At 39.6% G+C, this 16333-nt stretch overlaps 1 protein-coding gene across 1 annotated transcript in view; it reads right to left on the bottom strand.

Annotated features, from left to right (window-relative positions):
* Nucleotides 1–16333, bottom strand: part of arhgef40 (Rho guanine nucleotide exchange factor (GEF) 40) — a 68476-nt gene continuing 52143 nt past the window's right edge. The window contains exons 22-27 of the mRNA XM_041779144.1: nucleotides 14414–14593; nucleotides 14044–14224; nucleotides 12056–12166; nucleotides 7685–7794; nucleotides 4982–5025; nucleotides 1–4832 (exon numbers count right to left, since the gene is read on the bottom strand). Coding sequence (XP_041635078.1) covers nucleotides 4999–5025; nucleotides 7685–7794; nucleotides 12056–12166; nucleotides 14044–14224; nucleotides 14414–14593 — 609 coding nt within the window. The 3' untranslated portion in view covers nucleotides 1–4832; nucleotides 4982–4998. The remainder of the gene's footprint in view (nucleotides 4833–4981; nucleotides 5026–7684; nucleotides 7795–12055; nucleotides 12167–14043; nucleotides 14225–14413; nucleotides 14594–16333) is intronic.

Consider the following 16333-nt stretch of genomic DNA (forward strand, 5'->3'; position numbering starts at 1 on the left):
TCGCATCCAGTTTAATTCAACACAGAGGATACAAAACAGTAAAAAAGTACAATATCAAGTAAGCTTAACATGCATTTCAAACATTCCTCCAAAAATGTAAACATCAGGCAGATGTGTCATAGCAAAAAAAAAAAAGTTTCTTTAACATAATACTGCCTCTTCCACTCGTAGCAAGAGAAAAGTGAGGATTTCTGCATATGACAATCCATACCGCGCTGTGAATGAAAGATGGTGTTCATTACATTGCTTCCAATATAACGCAATGTACCAAACAGCTAAAGGCTATGAAGTGTACGAGGCTCCTCCGAAGCCAACAAATTACATATTGATTCAGAGACGGCTCAATAGCCATTTGCAATTTTTGAATTTGGATGCAGATATGAAACGTGCTAAATCTGATAACGGCGACAAAGTGCTGCTGCTGTCTGCAGACTGGAGCTTAACCTCCCGCTGCTGCCGCCTCTCGCTACCTGATGGTTTCATTTTGTACCTTAAGCGTGATATTGTTTGATAGGGATACACATGCTGTCCAATCAAACACTGCGAGTGGACGATTACAGGCTTTACTGACTGTGTTCTTCTGGTTATAACATAGGAACTACAGAAGAAAGGAGACCTTTTTCTTGCAGCAGCATAACGGTTCTGGATATGGCCTCCAATGTTTTCTTTAATTTGGCACTTTTCCTAACTACACCATTTTATTCAAAAACCCACAATGAAATCTCTAGAGTAACTTACAGTCATGTGCATAAGTTTAAAGCATCTAGGGCACTAAGGATTCTTTATGGAGTCGCTGTGTCATAATCCTGGTCTCAGGTTGTCTAGAGCAGTGATTTTCAAGCTTTTTTGCACAAGGTACACCTAACATCAAGCCAAAATCTCAAGGTGCACCATCTTCAAATCCATGCAAAATTGCCTCTTTAAATTTTCTTACAGTATCTTTAGTTGATTTATAGTTGTAGTGATAACACGTGGTTGCTAAAAATTCACAATGCTTCCCCTTTCTGAAACAACTGAAATACACAATAACATGCTAAAACTAGAAAAGGACTCAGAGAGCGCAGACCTCTGCCATTAGCCCTATCTCCCACTAGTACAGAATCCTTGAAAAAAATTCCTGGATCCAGACGGTAATCCAGATCAGTCCCAAAATCTAATCAGTTCTTCCTTATGCCATTTCTGACATTTCCTGGAAATTTCATCAAAATCCGTCCATAACTTTTTGAGTTATGTTGCTAAAAAACTAACAAACCCCGAACACATAACCTCCTTGGTGAAGGTAAATAATATTTTTGCAGGATAAATTTCAACTATATCAGCCTTATGTTGATTGAAGCAATGTGCTGTAGCAAATCCAAAACCTTGCACCTGTTATTGGGCATTTTTTACACCACATTATCAAAAAACATGCATATGCCACAAAAGCACCGTAAGAAAATACCAGATATAAAACTGAATTTTTTGTTATCAGAGATGATGTCCAATTTTTCCATATTTGTATAGTCATAATAATCACACATGGTTGTAAAAATTCCCGAGGTACACCTAGACTTGCTTCGCCATTTGAAAACCACTGATCTAGAGACAAGCTTTACATATGTCGGCACATGCTGTTGAGCTTGACCTTGGCAGCCAAGGTCAACAGCATCTCTTTTGTCCTTGGTGATGCTCTGAGGCCGCTGGTGGTTTTCGAGTCCTCTGGACATCCACAGAACAACCAGGGGATCATGGCAACTTCCTGCCTGGACAGTAGCCTTAGCTATGCCTTCACTCTGCCCTAAAGGTGTGGACTATTTTTTCAAAAGATTGTTTTTCCATGCCCTTGGTGATAAGCAAGGACATCCAGAGCATGACCAGGGTTGTGTCAATCCTCCCTTACTTCAGCCTCAAATGTTGGCCCAAACATTCCTAAAACATATGCACAGTACTGCTTTGACTTCCAGAACCACACTGCTGAGCTCTACTTGAAGTACATGATGGATGAGTCACTAAGAGAAAATAATAAAATGCAGTGCCAAATAATACTTAATACTTTTGCACTTTGAGAATGATTTGGTATAGTTTAGGTTTTAGGGGCAACAATGACAGGAAAATCAGAGGTGGCATTGGAATGGTTAATTATTATTATTATTATTATTATTATTATTAAATGGTTAATTAGTGTGGATAAGGCAAAAACATTTTTTTTCCTTAATCTCAGTTGAGATTGAAGGCAAATAGTCCAAAACAAATACCTTCAAAACTGTAGCTAGTTAAAGCTTAACTGGCACATTTTACTGACCAGAGCTGGTTGATAAATTGAGACAACTCTTAAAATCAAAGGTCCATATGAAATTAGCACAAGCAGTTGGTAAGCTTAGCTTAGCATAAAGACTGCAACTGTGAGACAACACCTCTGTCAGAATGTTAATATATGCTAAAACTTTAAAACTTAATTAGGATTAAACTTTCAGTTAGTTTAAGATAAGGGTTAAGGTAAGAGAAAGAATAACAAAAGGTTAAAGTAAAAAATCTGACCTGCAAAATGTGATTACAAAACATTTAGTAAAGCAGAGTAAACAGTCTGCTTATAGGAAAAAGCTTTTTCCTCCATTAAAACACTCTACGGAGCAAACGGAGCATACATAGCTCCATAAGCTATGTAGATAACAGAGCTACATAGTCAACGTAGCTAAAGCTCACAAAGCCAATTAATACTTTTATTAACAAAGCTACAAAGCTAATGTTAGCTACATATGCCATATAGCTACATTACATACACAGACAACATAGCTACATTAGCTTTAGCTATTTTTGCCAAAGCTTATGTTGCTTAAGCCAAATTAGCTGCACTGGCTTATGTAGTAAAATACATAGCTTTAGCTAAAGCTAACAAAGCTTAAGCGAGCCACCGTTCACCAATTTCTAATACAGATCAATATGTAATTTACCCAGAACCAGACTTGTCTTGTTTATGAATAAAGTTGAATTAAAAAAAGCTAAAACTAGAAATATGATGTACTGCACTTCCATTCTGGCAGAGACGTTGTCTCACAGTAGCATTCAGCAAGAGGGGGTGTCTGAGATCTAGGGTCTGTGGCTAGAGTGTCTTGGAAGGCAGAGGAAACAGCTAGCATAGCTTTGTGAAGAGGTAACACAGTCTGCTTCAAGCATGCTTCTTAAATTGTGGGTTTTTGTTTTTGTTTTTTGTTTTTTGCTCAATCATACAGAAAATAGGGTGTAAAAATGCTGTCAAATGTTCAGGGGAGCTTGACGATGTTTTCTAGTGACTTAACATTGACAGCAGAAATAAGAAGTAAAGTGGGAGCAATTAAGCAAATAACGTTTTAGTCATTTGTTTGTATAAGAATCCAGTAATGAGAAGAAAAACTGTTCCAAGTGAGCTTTAGAGGTACTGTTTAGAGCTGTTCCCCATTTTAAATTTCATGCTTAGCTAATGGGATAGCTTCATATATACCTAAAGAGCATTTTAGCAAATCTCAGGCAACCTCAGGTGAAAAGAAAACTGGCAAAAACATCCTTAAAAATCGAACTTTTCTGAAACATTTTTTAAAAAACAGCTTCAAAAAATATCACCAACTTTTCCGTGTTCTGATATTTTAGGGAATTGTAGGAAATCCTTTTCCCGGAAGTCACACTAAGGTTGGTGACCTCTTTTAAAAGAATCAGATATTTCATGCCGGTTAGCCGCAAGCACAAAAACAGTAAAAATCAAATTTAGCACAGATCTACTTCTCTCCATTTTATGGAGCAAGATTCTCAATCAGTAAAGTCGTGACTAAATGCAACAACACCTCTTTGTACACAAATCTACATTGCACAGACACCCATTGTATACCTTTGGCATATAAAGTACGGCATCCTATCATAAAAGATATGAAATTAAAGCCATTATAACTGTATTTCAGTATACTTTTAACATTTTAAGGCAACAAGTAGCTGACATAAGTTATACTTAAAAGACTTAATACATTTTTAAACACTGTAAATACATTTTAGCTTAAACAAACACTGTCAAAAAGAATAGCTGGTAGATATGATACTGTAAAACTTTGCTGTTCATCATGGAGGCCATGCTAACCGTACGTGTCCAGATGTTGATTTAGTCACTGTACCAGGCAGTAAAACGGCCTCAGTGAGTGTGAATAGTGCTCCACTGTCTTATAACAATAAGAATGACTGCATGCGTAGAGGGTGTGCGTTTGTCTCATTTACATAGATGCAATCACACCGAGCCTTTGCCATGATTTCTGCACACAGAGCCTACAGTACTGCCTTCAGCCTTATGAAAATAAAGTACAATAATACATTCTCAATCTGCAATCCTACAGTGGATTTACGCCCCTTATATGTATCCCTTCCTGTTTATTATCAGATGTGGAAGCATGTGATGCGTACAGTCAGCCAGCCAGTCAGTGGTTCAGACCGAGTGGTTTGGCCTAGTGGGGAGCCGCGGGGCAGACAATGGCCGCACTGTGTGGCTGAAGTGCCTTTGGTGTCAATGACTCTGCCAGCAACTGAGACTGGCAGATCCAAAATGGCGGAAACGCACAGCAGAGCCCCGCTGGTGCTTGTCATGGTCTGAACAGGGCAGTTTTGATCCTTTTTGGAGGCAGCTTTTTCCTTTTATCAGAGCCGGGAGGGGGAAAAGCAGTGCAGTGCTGCTCTGGATAATCTGCTGGCATTTTATTTGTTTTAAGGAGAGGAAGGGAGAGCAGGCATGTGGGAGAAGTTCAAAAAGAGTCAGAAGGTCTCTCTTTTTGCTCCTCATGAAGTCCAGTTATGCTCTCCTTGAGATGTTTGAATCCTCAAAACAGTCCTGGATCCAGTTTCTGATTGTAGAAAGTTACAAAAAAAGAGGAAAAAATCATATGTTTTTTAAAAGTTAAGCATTTACAGAACACATTTTATGACAAAAGAAAGCAACAAAAGGTGTAAAATCAGTGCGTGGGATTGATGTGTAATTAATCCATTGACTTACTTTTGTTGAGATGATCGTTACACCGCCGTAGACGGGGACTGACTCTGCAGGGAGAAAAAACAAAACAGAAACAGTCATTTTTTTTAAACGTGCCAAAGCGTGCGTGTCCGTGGGCACGAGCGTCAATCCTCCCTCTGTTGTCGAATATGTGCATATCGCTGTCTGTGTGTTTGCCCTATCTGTTTATGCTGCGTGTGTCCGTCTGTCTGTCAATCTGTTCCCAGCGCAGTCTGTTTGCCAATCTGTCATATTCTGTTTGCTGGATAAGGAGATTGAGAGAATGCGTGTGCGTTGGTTTCTGTGTGTGTTTACACAGCAAATTCATTTAAAAGTGAGAGATGGCAGCAGGTATTCGTGTTTTTTTACAGCAGAGGAGGTGAATTGTCTTTTCTAAGCTAACTTATAGGCTTGTTAATCTGTTTGAACATGATCATATCTGTATTTTATTTCTACAAAAGTTGAAATTGTCTCAAACAAAACCTATAACTATTGCCCGGGGTTTTACATTCCTTTGTGGGGTGCATGATTGCCTTACAGTGAGAGTACAAGGAGAAGGACTGGGGATGTTTATGTTGTAGTGTAATGACTAGAAATTGTATAAGCAAGGGATGAACATGAGGCCCAGTGACCTTGATCCTCGGCCACAAAAATTACACCCCACAGAATCAGAGAGTATTTTTACAAAATATGGAGAAAAGCCATAAAAGCTTTCTCTGGACATAAGAAAGGAATGAACCTGAGTCCTGGGGATTATGACCTTTGATGCCTAAAATCTGATTAGGTCAGTCTTAGGTCAGACTCATCATGTATTGCAAAGTTTAAACAAAACCCACAAGTGTTTTATGAGATACTGCGTTCATAAGCAAGGAATGTACATAAGGCCCAATTACCTTTGACCTATGAACTCCTTAGTCTTATCAAACCATCTTTATACTTGTGTCAAAGTCAAAATTTGTGTTAAGTTGGACCCTGGTGATCTTGATCTTTTACCTATGACAAAATCTAATCATGTCACCTTTAGGTTACAGCAAACATTTGGGCAAAGGTTGAAGAAAATCCCTTAAACCTTCCTTCAGATGTAACGGTCACAAGCGAGGGGTGAACATGAGGCCCATTGACCCTCAAACTATAACCTTTAATTCCCAATATCTAATCAGCTCAAATTTGAACCACAGCAGTCTTAAGTCAAAGTTTAATGTAAAACCCTTCCTCTGGATGCAATATTCCCAAGCAAAGGATGAACATGAGAACAAATGAAATTGACCTTTGAACTATGAACTCTTAATCAGGTCATCTTTGTGTCAGAGTAGAATTTCAGCTAAGGTCAAAGAAAAACCCTAAGGTGTTATGGCTCATTTGCAAGTACGAGATCAACATGAGGCCCAATTAATTTTAACTTTGACATTCAAATCTGAACAGTTCATCCATGAGCCAAGGAAAAGCCCTTAAGAGCTTTTTCTAGATCCAACTGTTTACAGGAAAGGGATGAACATGAGGCTTAGTTACAATGACCAATATATTGAGATTGAAAGCAAGGAATGAACATTAGCCCTAACGAACTTGATCATTGACATCTGATGTCCAAAATCTACTCAGTTCATCCATGAGGCAGAGTTGACGTTTATACAAAGTTTAATAATCTTCCTCAGTATTCCTGAGGTCTGTTAACAAGAAAGGGGATGAACAATAGGCCCCAAGTAACAATGAGCTTTGACCAGTGAGCTCTGATGTCCAAAGTCTAATCAAGTCATTATTACGTCAAAGCGGACCTTTCTGCTTAGTTTAAGGAAAGTCCTAAAAAAATTGTTGTGATGTTACAAGCAAAGGATGAAGATGAGGCCTAATGACCTTGATTGCTGACCTATGACCTCTAACATCCAGAATTGAATCAGTTCAGCTTTAAGGCAGAGTCAAAATTTGTGAAAAAGTCAAAGAAAATCCCTTAAGTCTTTTTTAAAATATCATGCTCGCAAGCAAGGGCTGAAGACAAAGTCCAAAACCTTGACCTCTCGACATCCAAAGTCCAATTCATTTATCTTTGTAGCAATGACTGAAGAAAATCTCTCAGTAGCTTCATCAACATGATACACAGCTAAACGACCTTGACCTATGACCTTGTCCTTTCTGAAATCTCATCGATTAATCTTTGAGTTATAGTGAATTTTTTGGAAAAGTCTAAAGAAAATCCCTCAAAGAATACCCCATATGTATGTATGAATTGACAGACAACCCAATAACAATATGGCTATTTTATAAACTAAAGCAAATGATAAAATCGGTGGACACTGGGTCAAGTATAGCTGGCCATGTGGCTGCTTTCTCTCCCTTCATAATCTATTGTCTGCTGCATGGGTGCAAAGAATTCCTGTGAATGTTCATGACTAGAATCTCGGGTATCACAAATGCCAAGCTTTTCTTCTTCAGTCTCACATTTAGTTTGTATTTCACCTACTCCTCCCTGAATGTTTCTTCAGCATTAGAGAGTCCAAAAGAAGATGTTTAAGGGCCAAGTGCTTCTGAAATAAGTTCCTGGAAAGCCTACTGCTCTTTAAAAGGTCTCAGAGGGAAAAAATGTTTGTCATCACTTCACATTCCTCGCATTTCAAAATCTATATTTAACCATGATAAAGTGTGGAGCAAACACTGAAAATATTCAAGTTTTTGGAACTGCTGGACTGTGTGGGATGTAGGCCGCCCCCCCACCTGTGAGTAACTTGTTGATCCAGAGCTTCTCCGGGGGTCCCTCCCAGACGCTGGGGATCCCCCCTCCTTCTGACTGCCGACAGAGGAGGAGTCTGAGCAGCTACTGTGGACTGAGAGAGAGAGAGAGAGAGAGATGAGCTGTTAACGGCAAGCATCAAAATAGAGTAAATGTGGCAGGTTTTTAATAAATGTTCTGCTTCCTTATTGCACCAAGGAGAGGAGTTAAAATAATGAAGCCATCCTGCAGCATGCCCGGATTGATTGCCATCTACATCAGCATCACATGTCTGCACTTCTGTGTGGTAAAACCATATGATCATAATGTTATCTTGGAGTTAAAAAGGGAGAGAGCCCTAGCATAGGAGAGACAAAGAAAGAGGAGTCAGAGAGAAGGCTTTTTTTCCTCATCCTGTTCAATGAATTTCTAACACTGCGCTCTGTCCCGGAGGACAATTCATGCATTGAAATCCTGAGCCACTACACTCAATGAGACACCTGGTGAGCAGTGCGTGCATTACACCCGGCTATGAATGGGAAATGACTTTGGCTCGAGGGCAGCCTTGGCCTTTGGAGACTGGATGGTGGGTCTGGAATCTGAGGTTTTTATATATGATTGGTTGTTTTTTTGGATTTTTTTTTAAATGTTTTAACTCCAACTTGTTTCTTAAAGAGATACACCACGTTTACACGCCGTGTTGAGCAGATTTATGATGCGTGTTTAAGGACTAATTTAATACCTTCATTTCTGGTTAATCTGAGTTGTTAATGTCCTCATTTTTAAAGCTGAATAGTGACTAACAGTGAGTGTATCCAGCAGGGAAGTGTTGTGAACCTGTTGCTGATTGTGTGTAGGAGGAGAGGGCTCTCATGTTGCTGATAGCATTAGTATTAAGAGCGTTGTAGCTTTTTTTTAATAGACTGACATAGCATTCGTTGACTCCACTTTTCATGAGCAATGAACAGTTATGTGAAGCTTTAGACAGGTGAAAAAAGAATATTTAATCAATTTTAGGGATGGGTGGCAAAGAAAAAAACACTATCAAAGCAGCACTATATTCTTAATATAACTTTATGTATTAATTTATTTGCACACATATAAGACTGCATCAAATCAGATAAGGATAAAAAGAAAAAAAAAAAGACTGCAATTCAAAAGCAATGACTAAGCATGCATAAATATTTACCCCCTTTAGAGTGACTGATCTCATTCAACAGAGGTCCAGTCTGAGACAGGCAGTTGTTTCAGACTGATTTTTTCAAGAGATAATGGAGAGGAGGCTTCACGAGAATCTGGTTTAAACTTCCGTTACGTTACAAACCATGACTGATGTAAATCTGTGTGCTTCAATCTTCCAACAGCGACAATGACAAGGGATGATAGGTATCATTTTGAACATCTGGCTAAAATCAACCTCTTATTTGGACTTCTCAAATATTTTTATCAGCTTAATTTATCACTCTCTTTTTTTCATTCATTTTAAATCTGGAGGATATCCATGGAAAATATTGCTGGGTCACAGCCTAATTTGCTTGGTCACTCTGGGTAATACTGAACACTACATTGTCCGTGATATTAAAACAAAAAAGAAGAATGTTTAATTTGTGTGTTTTATATGCTGAGATATTCTGTAATGAATGCTAAAAAACATCCTGAACTGATGATATGACTGTAGTCACTGTAAGAGCTCCCTGCATCTACTAGGGCTACTTAACAGTTTGTTTACCATTACTGTCATTGATTTTATAAATCAGTTATGGTCAATATATTGTTTGGCTTTTTAAAACAAACAATACAAAACCTTTTTAATGTCAAAGAAAAAAACATTTCTATAAAGTAATGTCAATCAAAAAAATGTAAAATAAGTGACTGCGTAAATATTCATCCCCTTTCAAGGGACTGACCTAATTCAAGTCAAGCTAACTGGCGCTAGTCGTCTCACAATGAGTGAAATGGAGATCACCTGAGTGCAGTGAATCTGTACCTAGTTATTGTAACATAAAGACACCTTTGTCTGGAGGGTCCACTTACTGGTTACTCAGTATTCCTGGCTAGCATTGCACCATGAAGCCAAAAGGACACTCCAAGCAACTTAGGCAAACTGAAAATTCCCAAGAGTTCAGTTACATCCATCACCAAGCAGTGTTAGCATTCATGCTAGTGGCAATAAATAATTAAAAATGTATTAAAAAATTGATGAAAAGATGTTCGATATCGGATTTACTGGTGTGGATTTAATCTTTGAAGCCCCTGAAAAGTCACCCAAGTTCCAGGCTGGCTAGAAGAGCTTCATTAAAGGGATATACCGGGATTTCTGAAGTTGGGTCGAATGAGGTACGTGGCTATAGTAGTGGCATTAAATTAGTGCCTGACACAGAGGGGTCTTTTGGGAGAGATGAAGTGCTCATACGTTTTAGACACAGCGTACAGGCAAGTCAACATATTTTCTTGGCCCATTTTTACGTAAAACTTGTTAAAGTACGAAGATAAAACGTTCCCATTTACAGCCACTATGCTGCGAATCTCTCTGAGCTCATAATAATCACAGGAGCAACTTTCAGACAAATCACTGCAGGCTAATGCCACTACTATAGCCAAGTACCTCATACAACCCAACATCAAAAATCCCAAAATATCGCTTTAAGGGCAACGAAGACATGGATAGCATCAATGGAGCAGTGCAGAAGCTAGCTTCAAGAGGGGAAAAAAAACAAAAGAGGCTATGATTAAAAGTTATTCAACCTTTAATAATCTGTGTAACTTCTTATCGTATATAACAATGTTGGTCTGGAGGGTTTTAAACAAAAAAGTATTAGATCGGTACATAAACATGTATTCGCCCATTCCAATTTCTGCTTTTTCAGCAGTATCTGACATATTTCCTAAACTGGTATTGGAATTGGATCAACGCCAATTTTCAGGTTCGAAATTGGGCGCCAACATGCTTATGTTTGGGAAAGACTGATCTTTACATACATGACCATACCACCCTGAACATGCAGGATCTCGTCAGATCTAAGATGTTAAGCAGGGTTGGGCTTGGTTAATACTCGGATGGGAGACCTGCTGGGAATGCCAGGTGCTGTAAGACTGATTAGGTGGCAACTGATCAATGGTAGGATCCATGGGGCAAGACATCTAACCCTAAATTGCTCCCACTATTGCCCCAGTGGCATATGAATCTGAATAAATGGGATCAGTTACTGTTGGACACTTTACATTTCCAGACAACTGGAAAAGCACTATATAAGCTCAATTCTACTTACCATTTACAAATTAAGTTTTATCCTGAACCATTTTCCCTTGATAGCAATTAATCCCCTGTTGTTTTCTTGAGATCTTGACTTCTGTGTCTTCTTATCTAACAATTATAACAGTTTCCTGTGATAACAGGAAGATACTGAGTCTGAAATTAATTTGTTATCCAGAGATAAGGAGACAAATACGCTGGGATCTCCAGAAAACAACTAAAATTTACTCATCATCACTTTAAATGTCCTCTTGAGGCTTCCATAAAAAAGCACAATTCACCATGATATATGCTCTTAATCAAACAAACAAACTAAAAATCTGGTAAGAAATGTGCTTCTTTAAGATTTATTACAGTTATTATAGAAATGTTTGCTGCGTTGCCATACTATGGTAATATTTTAAAGGTTTGGTCTAGCTAACAGAATTTGTAAAAGCCTTGAATCACCTCATGAGGCTGCAGTGCTCTCTTTAAACAGTCCACCAGCATTTTAGGCTGGCTTTATCCTTTAATATTCGCTGTGTGTGGATAGCGTACAGGCTGACAAAGCCCCGGTTTAACAGAGACTGAAGCCTGTCATGGGATTTGATCATAGCAGCACTGAAATGTGTTTCCATAATGGAGCTTACAGATTCTCTGCAGGCAGCTCCTCCAAATTTCTCAGTGTGAGACAAATATCAAAAATTCATAGAGTAGCCCGGAGGCATGAGATTGAAAAGAAAAAAAAAAACATGTAGTACGTTATTACCTTGTCACATGGGAAGATTCGCCCAGGATGGCTTTGTTTCCTGTCTGTAATCTCAGGAACACATCGCTTCAACTCAGGAAGTGAACAATCCCGTAATCTAATCTGGTTCATTTAAACTGAGTGACTTCCTGAAGCTGCTCTTTTAACTGATGACAGTTTAGACTTCCTGTATTTGTAAGGTGAGACGAGGAAGTGCAGGGTTTCGAAGTCATTCCTGATGTCAGCCTTTACCCTTTTTCCCATCGAAAAACGTTAATAATTCAAAGCTCTAATACAGATTCTTGTCTTACCGTGCAGTCTCCCAGGAGCAAAGTAGTACCTGCATTATCTCATGTATACTGTATTAGTATTAAAGTTGAATTTTTTTGGGCTTACCTCTGTCATTGAGGCTGTAGATGGAGTCCAGCTCAGAGCCTGGCGTTCCTGTCGCGTCCAGCAGCAACTTACTGGAAACTCCCATACACAGAGACTCCTTTAAACACAACTCTGAGGAAAAGAGAGGGGAAAACATTCTTAAAATCTATCAAACACAGAAACCACATCATTTTAGACACTGCTTTTGCAGAAAGCAGGTAAGAACTGCATATTTATTAGTATTTTAGGAGGAAACTCAAGGTGTAACAAGGTAAAGGAAGAGCTTTCATTTATCTCAGACAATATCTTGCCACAGTGCAATTAATCCAGCGTGATATCGTAACCTGAGCCAGCAGCAGGAAAAGACCTCTAGACGTGATGTTTCCTGGTTACTAGGATGTCGATTTGATATGTGATAGCCAGTTGTGGTAATGCTTGGAAAGCAGACTGGACTTATATTTTTAATGTGTTCTGTATTAATAGAACACAAATGGTAATAACATATCCAGGATAAAGTTGCAGGGAAAGAAATTAGATTTGTCTTAAACCAGCTCAACAAGGGAATAGTGAATCCATGTGGATTTAAGACCATCCTTTTTGACTTATTGAAAGAAGAAATTAGAGGCTTCCAGATTGAAACCACTAAGATACCCCCCTGCCCAGTGAGAGCTGTAATTTTACATTTCCTGTCTTCATAGAAGTGTTCAGATTCATTATTGAAATGAGAAGATGGCATTTAGTTCTGCTAAAGACTGGCAGTTCTTCTGGTGGAATTGCTTAATAGCAAAGACCACGTTTACTCTGAAATAATCCACTGAAAACATTGTTTTTCTTTTAAATAAAGTCCAGCTTTTTTGACCGATGTGAGTGCTCTATACCATGCAAAAGCATGGGACACTTCCTTGGTACAAGTGGACAATGTGCACATGACCTAACTATATGGGTTATTGGTCACACCTGTTGATGCTTGAATTCAGATGTTTCGATTAGAGCCGTCGATACAGATGTATTAAAATCAAGCACCTAGCCATGCAGTCTCCAAACAAACATTTGCACTACTAAATTGGTCGTTATGAAGAGGTCAGTGACTTTAAGTGTGGTACTGTGGTGGATGCCACCCTTGCAATAAGACAGTTTGTGAATTTTCATCTCTGCTGGATATTTCACAGTCAGCTGGAAGGGATATTGTAAGAAAGAAGAAGCATTTAGAAACAACAGCGTCAGCCACGAAGCTGAAGACCAAATAAGATTACAGAGCGGGGCCAACATGCGCATTGTAAAACTGTTAAATTGCCTATTAGTATTAGTATAGTAGTATTTTGAGTGTTAAAGGGGACATATTTTACCCTTTAAGACAAGTTTATATTGGTCTCCGAGGTCCCCAAAACATACCTGGGAAGTCTGTTGCTGAAAACACATTCCAGATTTGGATTTTTGCATGTCTAAAAACCCCTCTGTTTCAGTCCTGCTCAGAAAGAGCTGTTTCTGTGTCTGTGGCTTTAAATGTTTGTGAGCTGTCTAACTCTGCCCCTGACCACACCCCTCTCAGGAAACGGATGTGGCTCTCCTGAAGCTGCAATGCATTTAGCAAAGTTAAGGACCTTGCCCAAGAGCCCAAACTGAACATGCACTGACTGGGATTTAAACCATCAATCTCCCAGACCAAAGTCAGCAGGGTAACCCACTGAGCTATCAAGCATGTCAGCCGGCAGCTGAGAGGAAGATCAGGAGAGGAGGGTGGGACTTTCCTCCAAGCAGGGAGGGCCAACCAAACCTGGGGGTGGGGCTAACTCCCCACATGACATCATGAGGGGAAATTTGAGAATGGCTTGTTTCAGCACACATTTTATGAAAGGTGGAAAAAGAGAGGGGGAGAGAGAATGGATTTTTCTGGTACTTGAGGAGATTGTGGGCAGGCCAGGGGCACATATTTTTGTTAGAAAAACCTAAAAAAGCTATTTTTGCACAATATGTCCCCTTCAAGTTATGGCTAAGAAGTCAGTGTGTACCTGTGTTGTTGATGGCGTGAGTCCACAGCAGGTGGGCGATATCGTGAGTCCAGGCTGCCCTGTCGTCGCGATCCTTCGCCTGCAGAGTGATGCAGTCTTTGGTTCGGGGAGCCTGTCGCACCCAAACCTCAAACTTCAGCCCGTCCTCCCCCACGCTCTGAGTCAGACCCATCTCACCCGTCTGTAGAGGAGAGGACGGAAATGTTAAAATAAAACAAAAGTGAAATAGAGACGCTGAGATTAACTTTCTATTTTACAACCCAGAAAAAGGATTTTTTCCTCAAACTCCTCAGATACTTGAGCATTTTGAAAAAACACAACTGAAGACATGAGTGAGTCTGAACCAGCGACACAGACGATGTCTGTGTACCTTGATGCTGTGTTTGTAGCTGTAGGCAGTGCGTCCCGGGCTGGGGCTCTTCTGTTTGGTGAAGATGACAACATGCTGGTAAAGGAAAACGCTCCTGACGCCCGCGCGCTTCCTCCGAGCTCCCCCGCACACCGTCAGCTCGCCCTGTCGCACGAGCTCGCCGCGCTCCGCCACAGGGATCTGAAACCACACATCAAACACACATTACAAACACATAATGCTAGGCGGCCTGAGGCACAGGCCGTAACTCAGAAAGTTTCCGTCTTAATTTCTACTTTATGGGGCCCTTTGGCCTTAATATGAGGTTCAAAATCATGTTTTCTTTTCTTGTGGGCTGAAATATTTTATTCATGTCTGATCTATCTTTGATAAACGCTTTAGAAAATGAACACGTAATACTCGACTTGAAATTATGAAACAATTCTAGACTTTTTCCAAGAGGGCTGCATAGTGGTGCAGTGGTTAGAGCTGTCGCCCACAGGTAGAAGATTCCTGGTTCAAATCCAGGCTGACAGGGCCTGTCTCTGTGGAGTTTGTATGCTCTCCCTGTGAAAGTACTCCAGGTTCCTCCCATAGTCCAAAGACATGCTGTTAAAGGTTAAATAGGTCACTCTAAATTGCCCATAGATATGTGTGAGAACATGATTGTTGGTTTTCCTTGTGACTGATTGGCGACTCATCCAGGGTGTAACCTGCCTCTTACTCAGTGATAGCTGGGGTCGCTGAGGCTAAATACTTGCTGTTACAGGTTAATTGGTGACTCTAAACTGCCCATAGATGTGAGTGTGAGTATGACTGTTGGTTTTGTGATGTATGCCAGCCCTGTGATCTTACTTAATGCAGCTGGGGTCGGCTCCAGCCCCATGATCTTGAACAGGATAAGTAATACAGATTGTAGCGGCGATTTGCTTTCGTCAATTAACAAACAAACTCAAAACTCAAAATCAAACCAACCACTGTGGCCCGGGCATGGTGGATCTTACACAGGGTCAAAGATTTCAATGTCCATGCAAAAAATATAGCTTCTTAGGTGTTTATTCACAAAGTTTTCCTACAAAACAATTGGTGTTCTCCAGGTGTGCTTCTAACTCATGCCATCCTGGTAAAAAAAAAAAAACATCCACCTTCCTCAGTGCCCGCCCATCCTTCCTACCTGCCCATATCACAGATGCCACCTTGTGCCAAACTACCAAACATATCAAAACAAAAGCCCCAATCAATACTTAAATATTCTATACTATAACATTAGCAATATCAAAATTATAATTATAATTACAAGGTCTTCCCAAACAAATGACTAATAAATGTAAAATGATCAAACTAATGAAATAATGGGAATAGCTCCAACACAGATAATGGATGGCAACAATTTAAAGGGCCAGTAGCATAATTATAAAAACTGTATTTCTTCTGATAGTTTTCACGACATAACCAACATGTTTCATGCCTAAAATGGGCACATTTTAGTCCTAAAAACTTACTTGTCGCTCCAAACCACAAAAACTGAAAAGATTCATTGTTAGGTCTACAGACAAGGACAAAGAATTGTTATTATTATTATTATGATTTCAGAGCCTCGCATGGTGACATTCTGACTCCCCAAAGATGTTTTCTTTGTCTTGGATCTTTGCTGTAATTGTTGAGCTGACTCAGTCCTTTTGTAAAGACTTCTTTGACTTCTTTGTTCATGTTAGTAACAGCTTGAGAAGGCTTGTCACAGCTCCCACCGCAGAGGTCAATAAAAGTCGAATTTTATGTAAAGCTTCTTAATAAGGACACAAAGCTAGGTATAAAGGTACAAGCCCTATTTTTCTCACATGAGCCCACTGCTACAAAAATAAATCATTTATGTGCAATCAGTTAAACTGGACTGTTATTTTTAAACCTCTAGAGGTGTGAGGGTCATGATGTAAGTGATGC

The sequence above is a fragment of the Cheilinus undulatus genome, linkage group 22 (genome assembly GCF_018320785.1).
Source record: "Cheilinus undulatus linkage group 22, ASM1832078v1, whole genome shotgun sequence".
In the NCBI taxonomy this organism is placed as follows: Eukaryota; Metazoa; Chordata; class Actinopteri; order Labriformes; family Labridae; genus Cheilinus; species Cheilinus undulatus.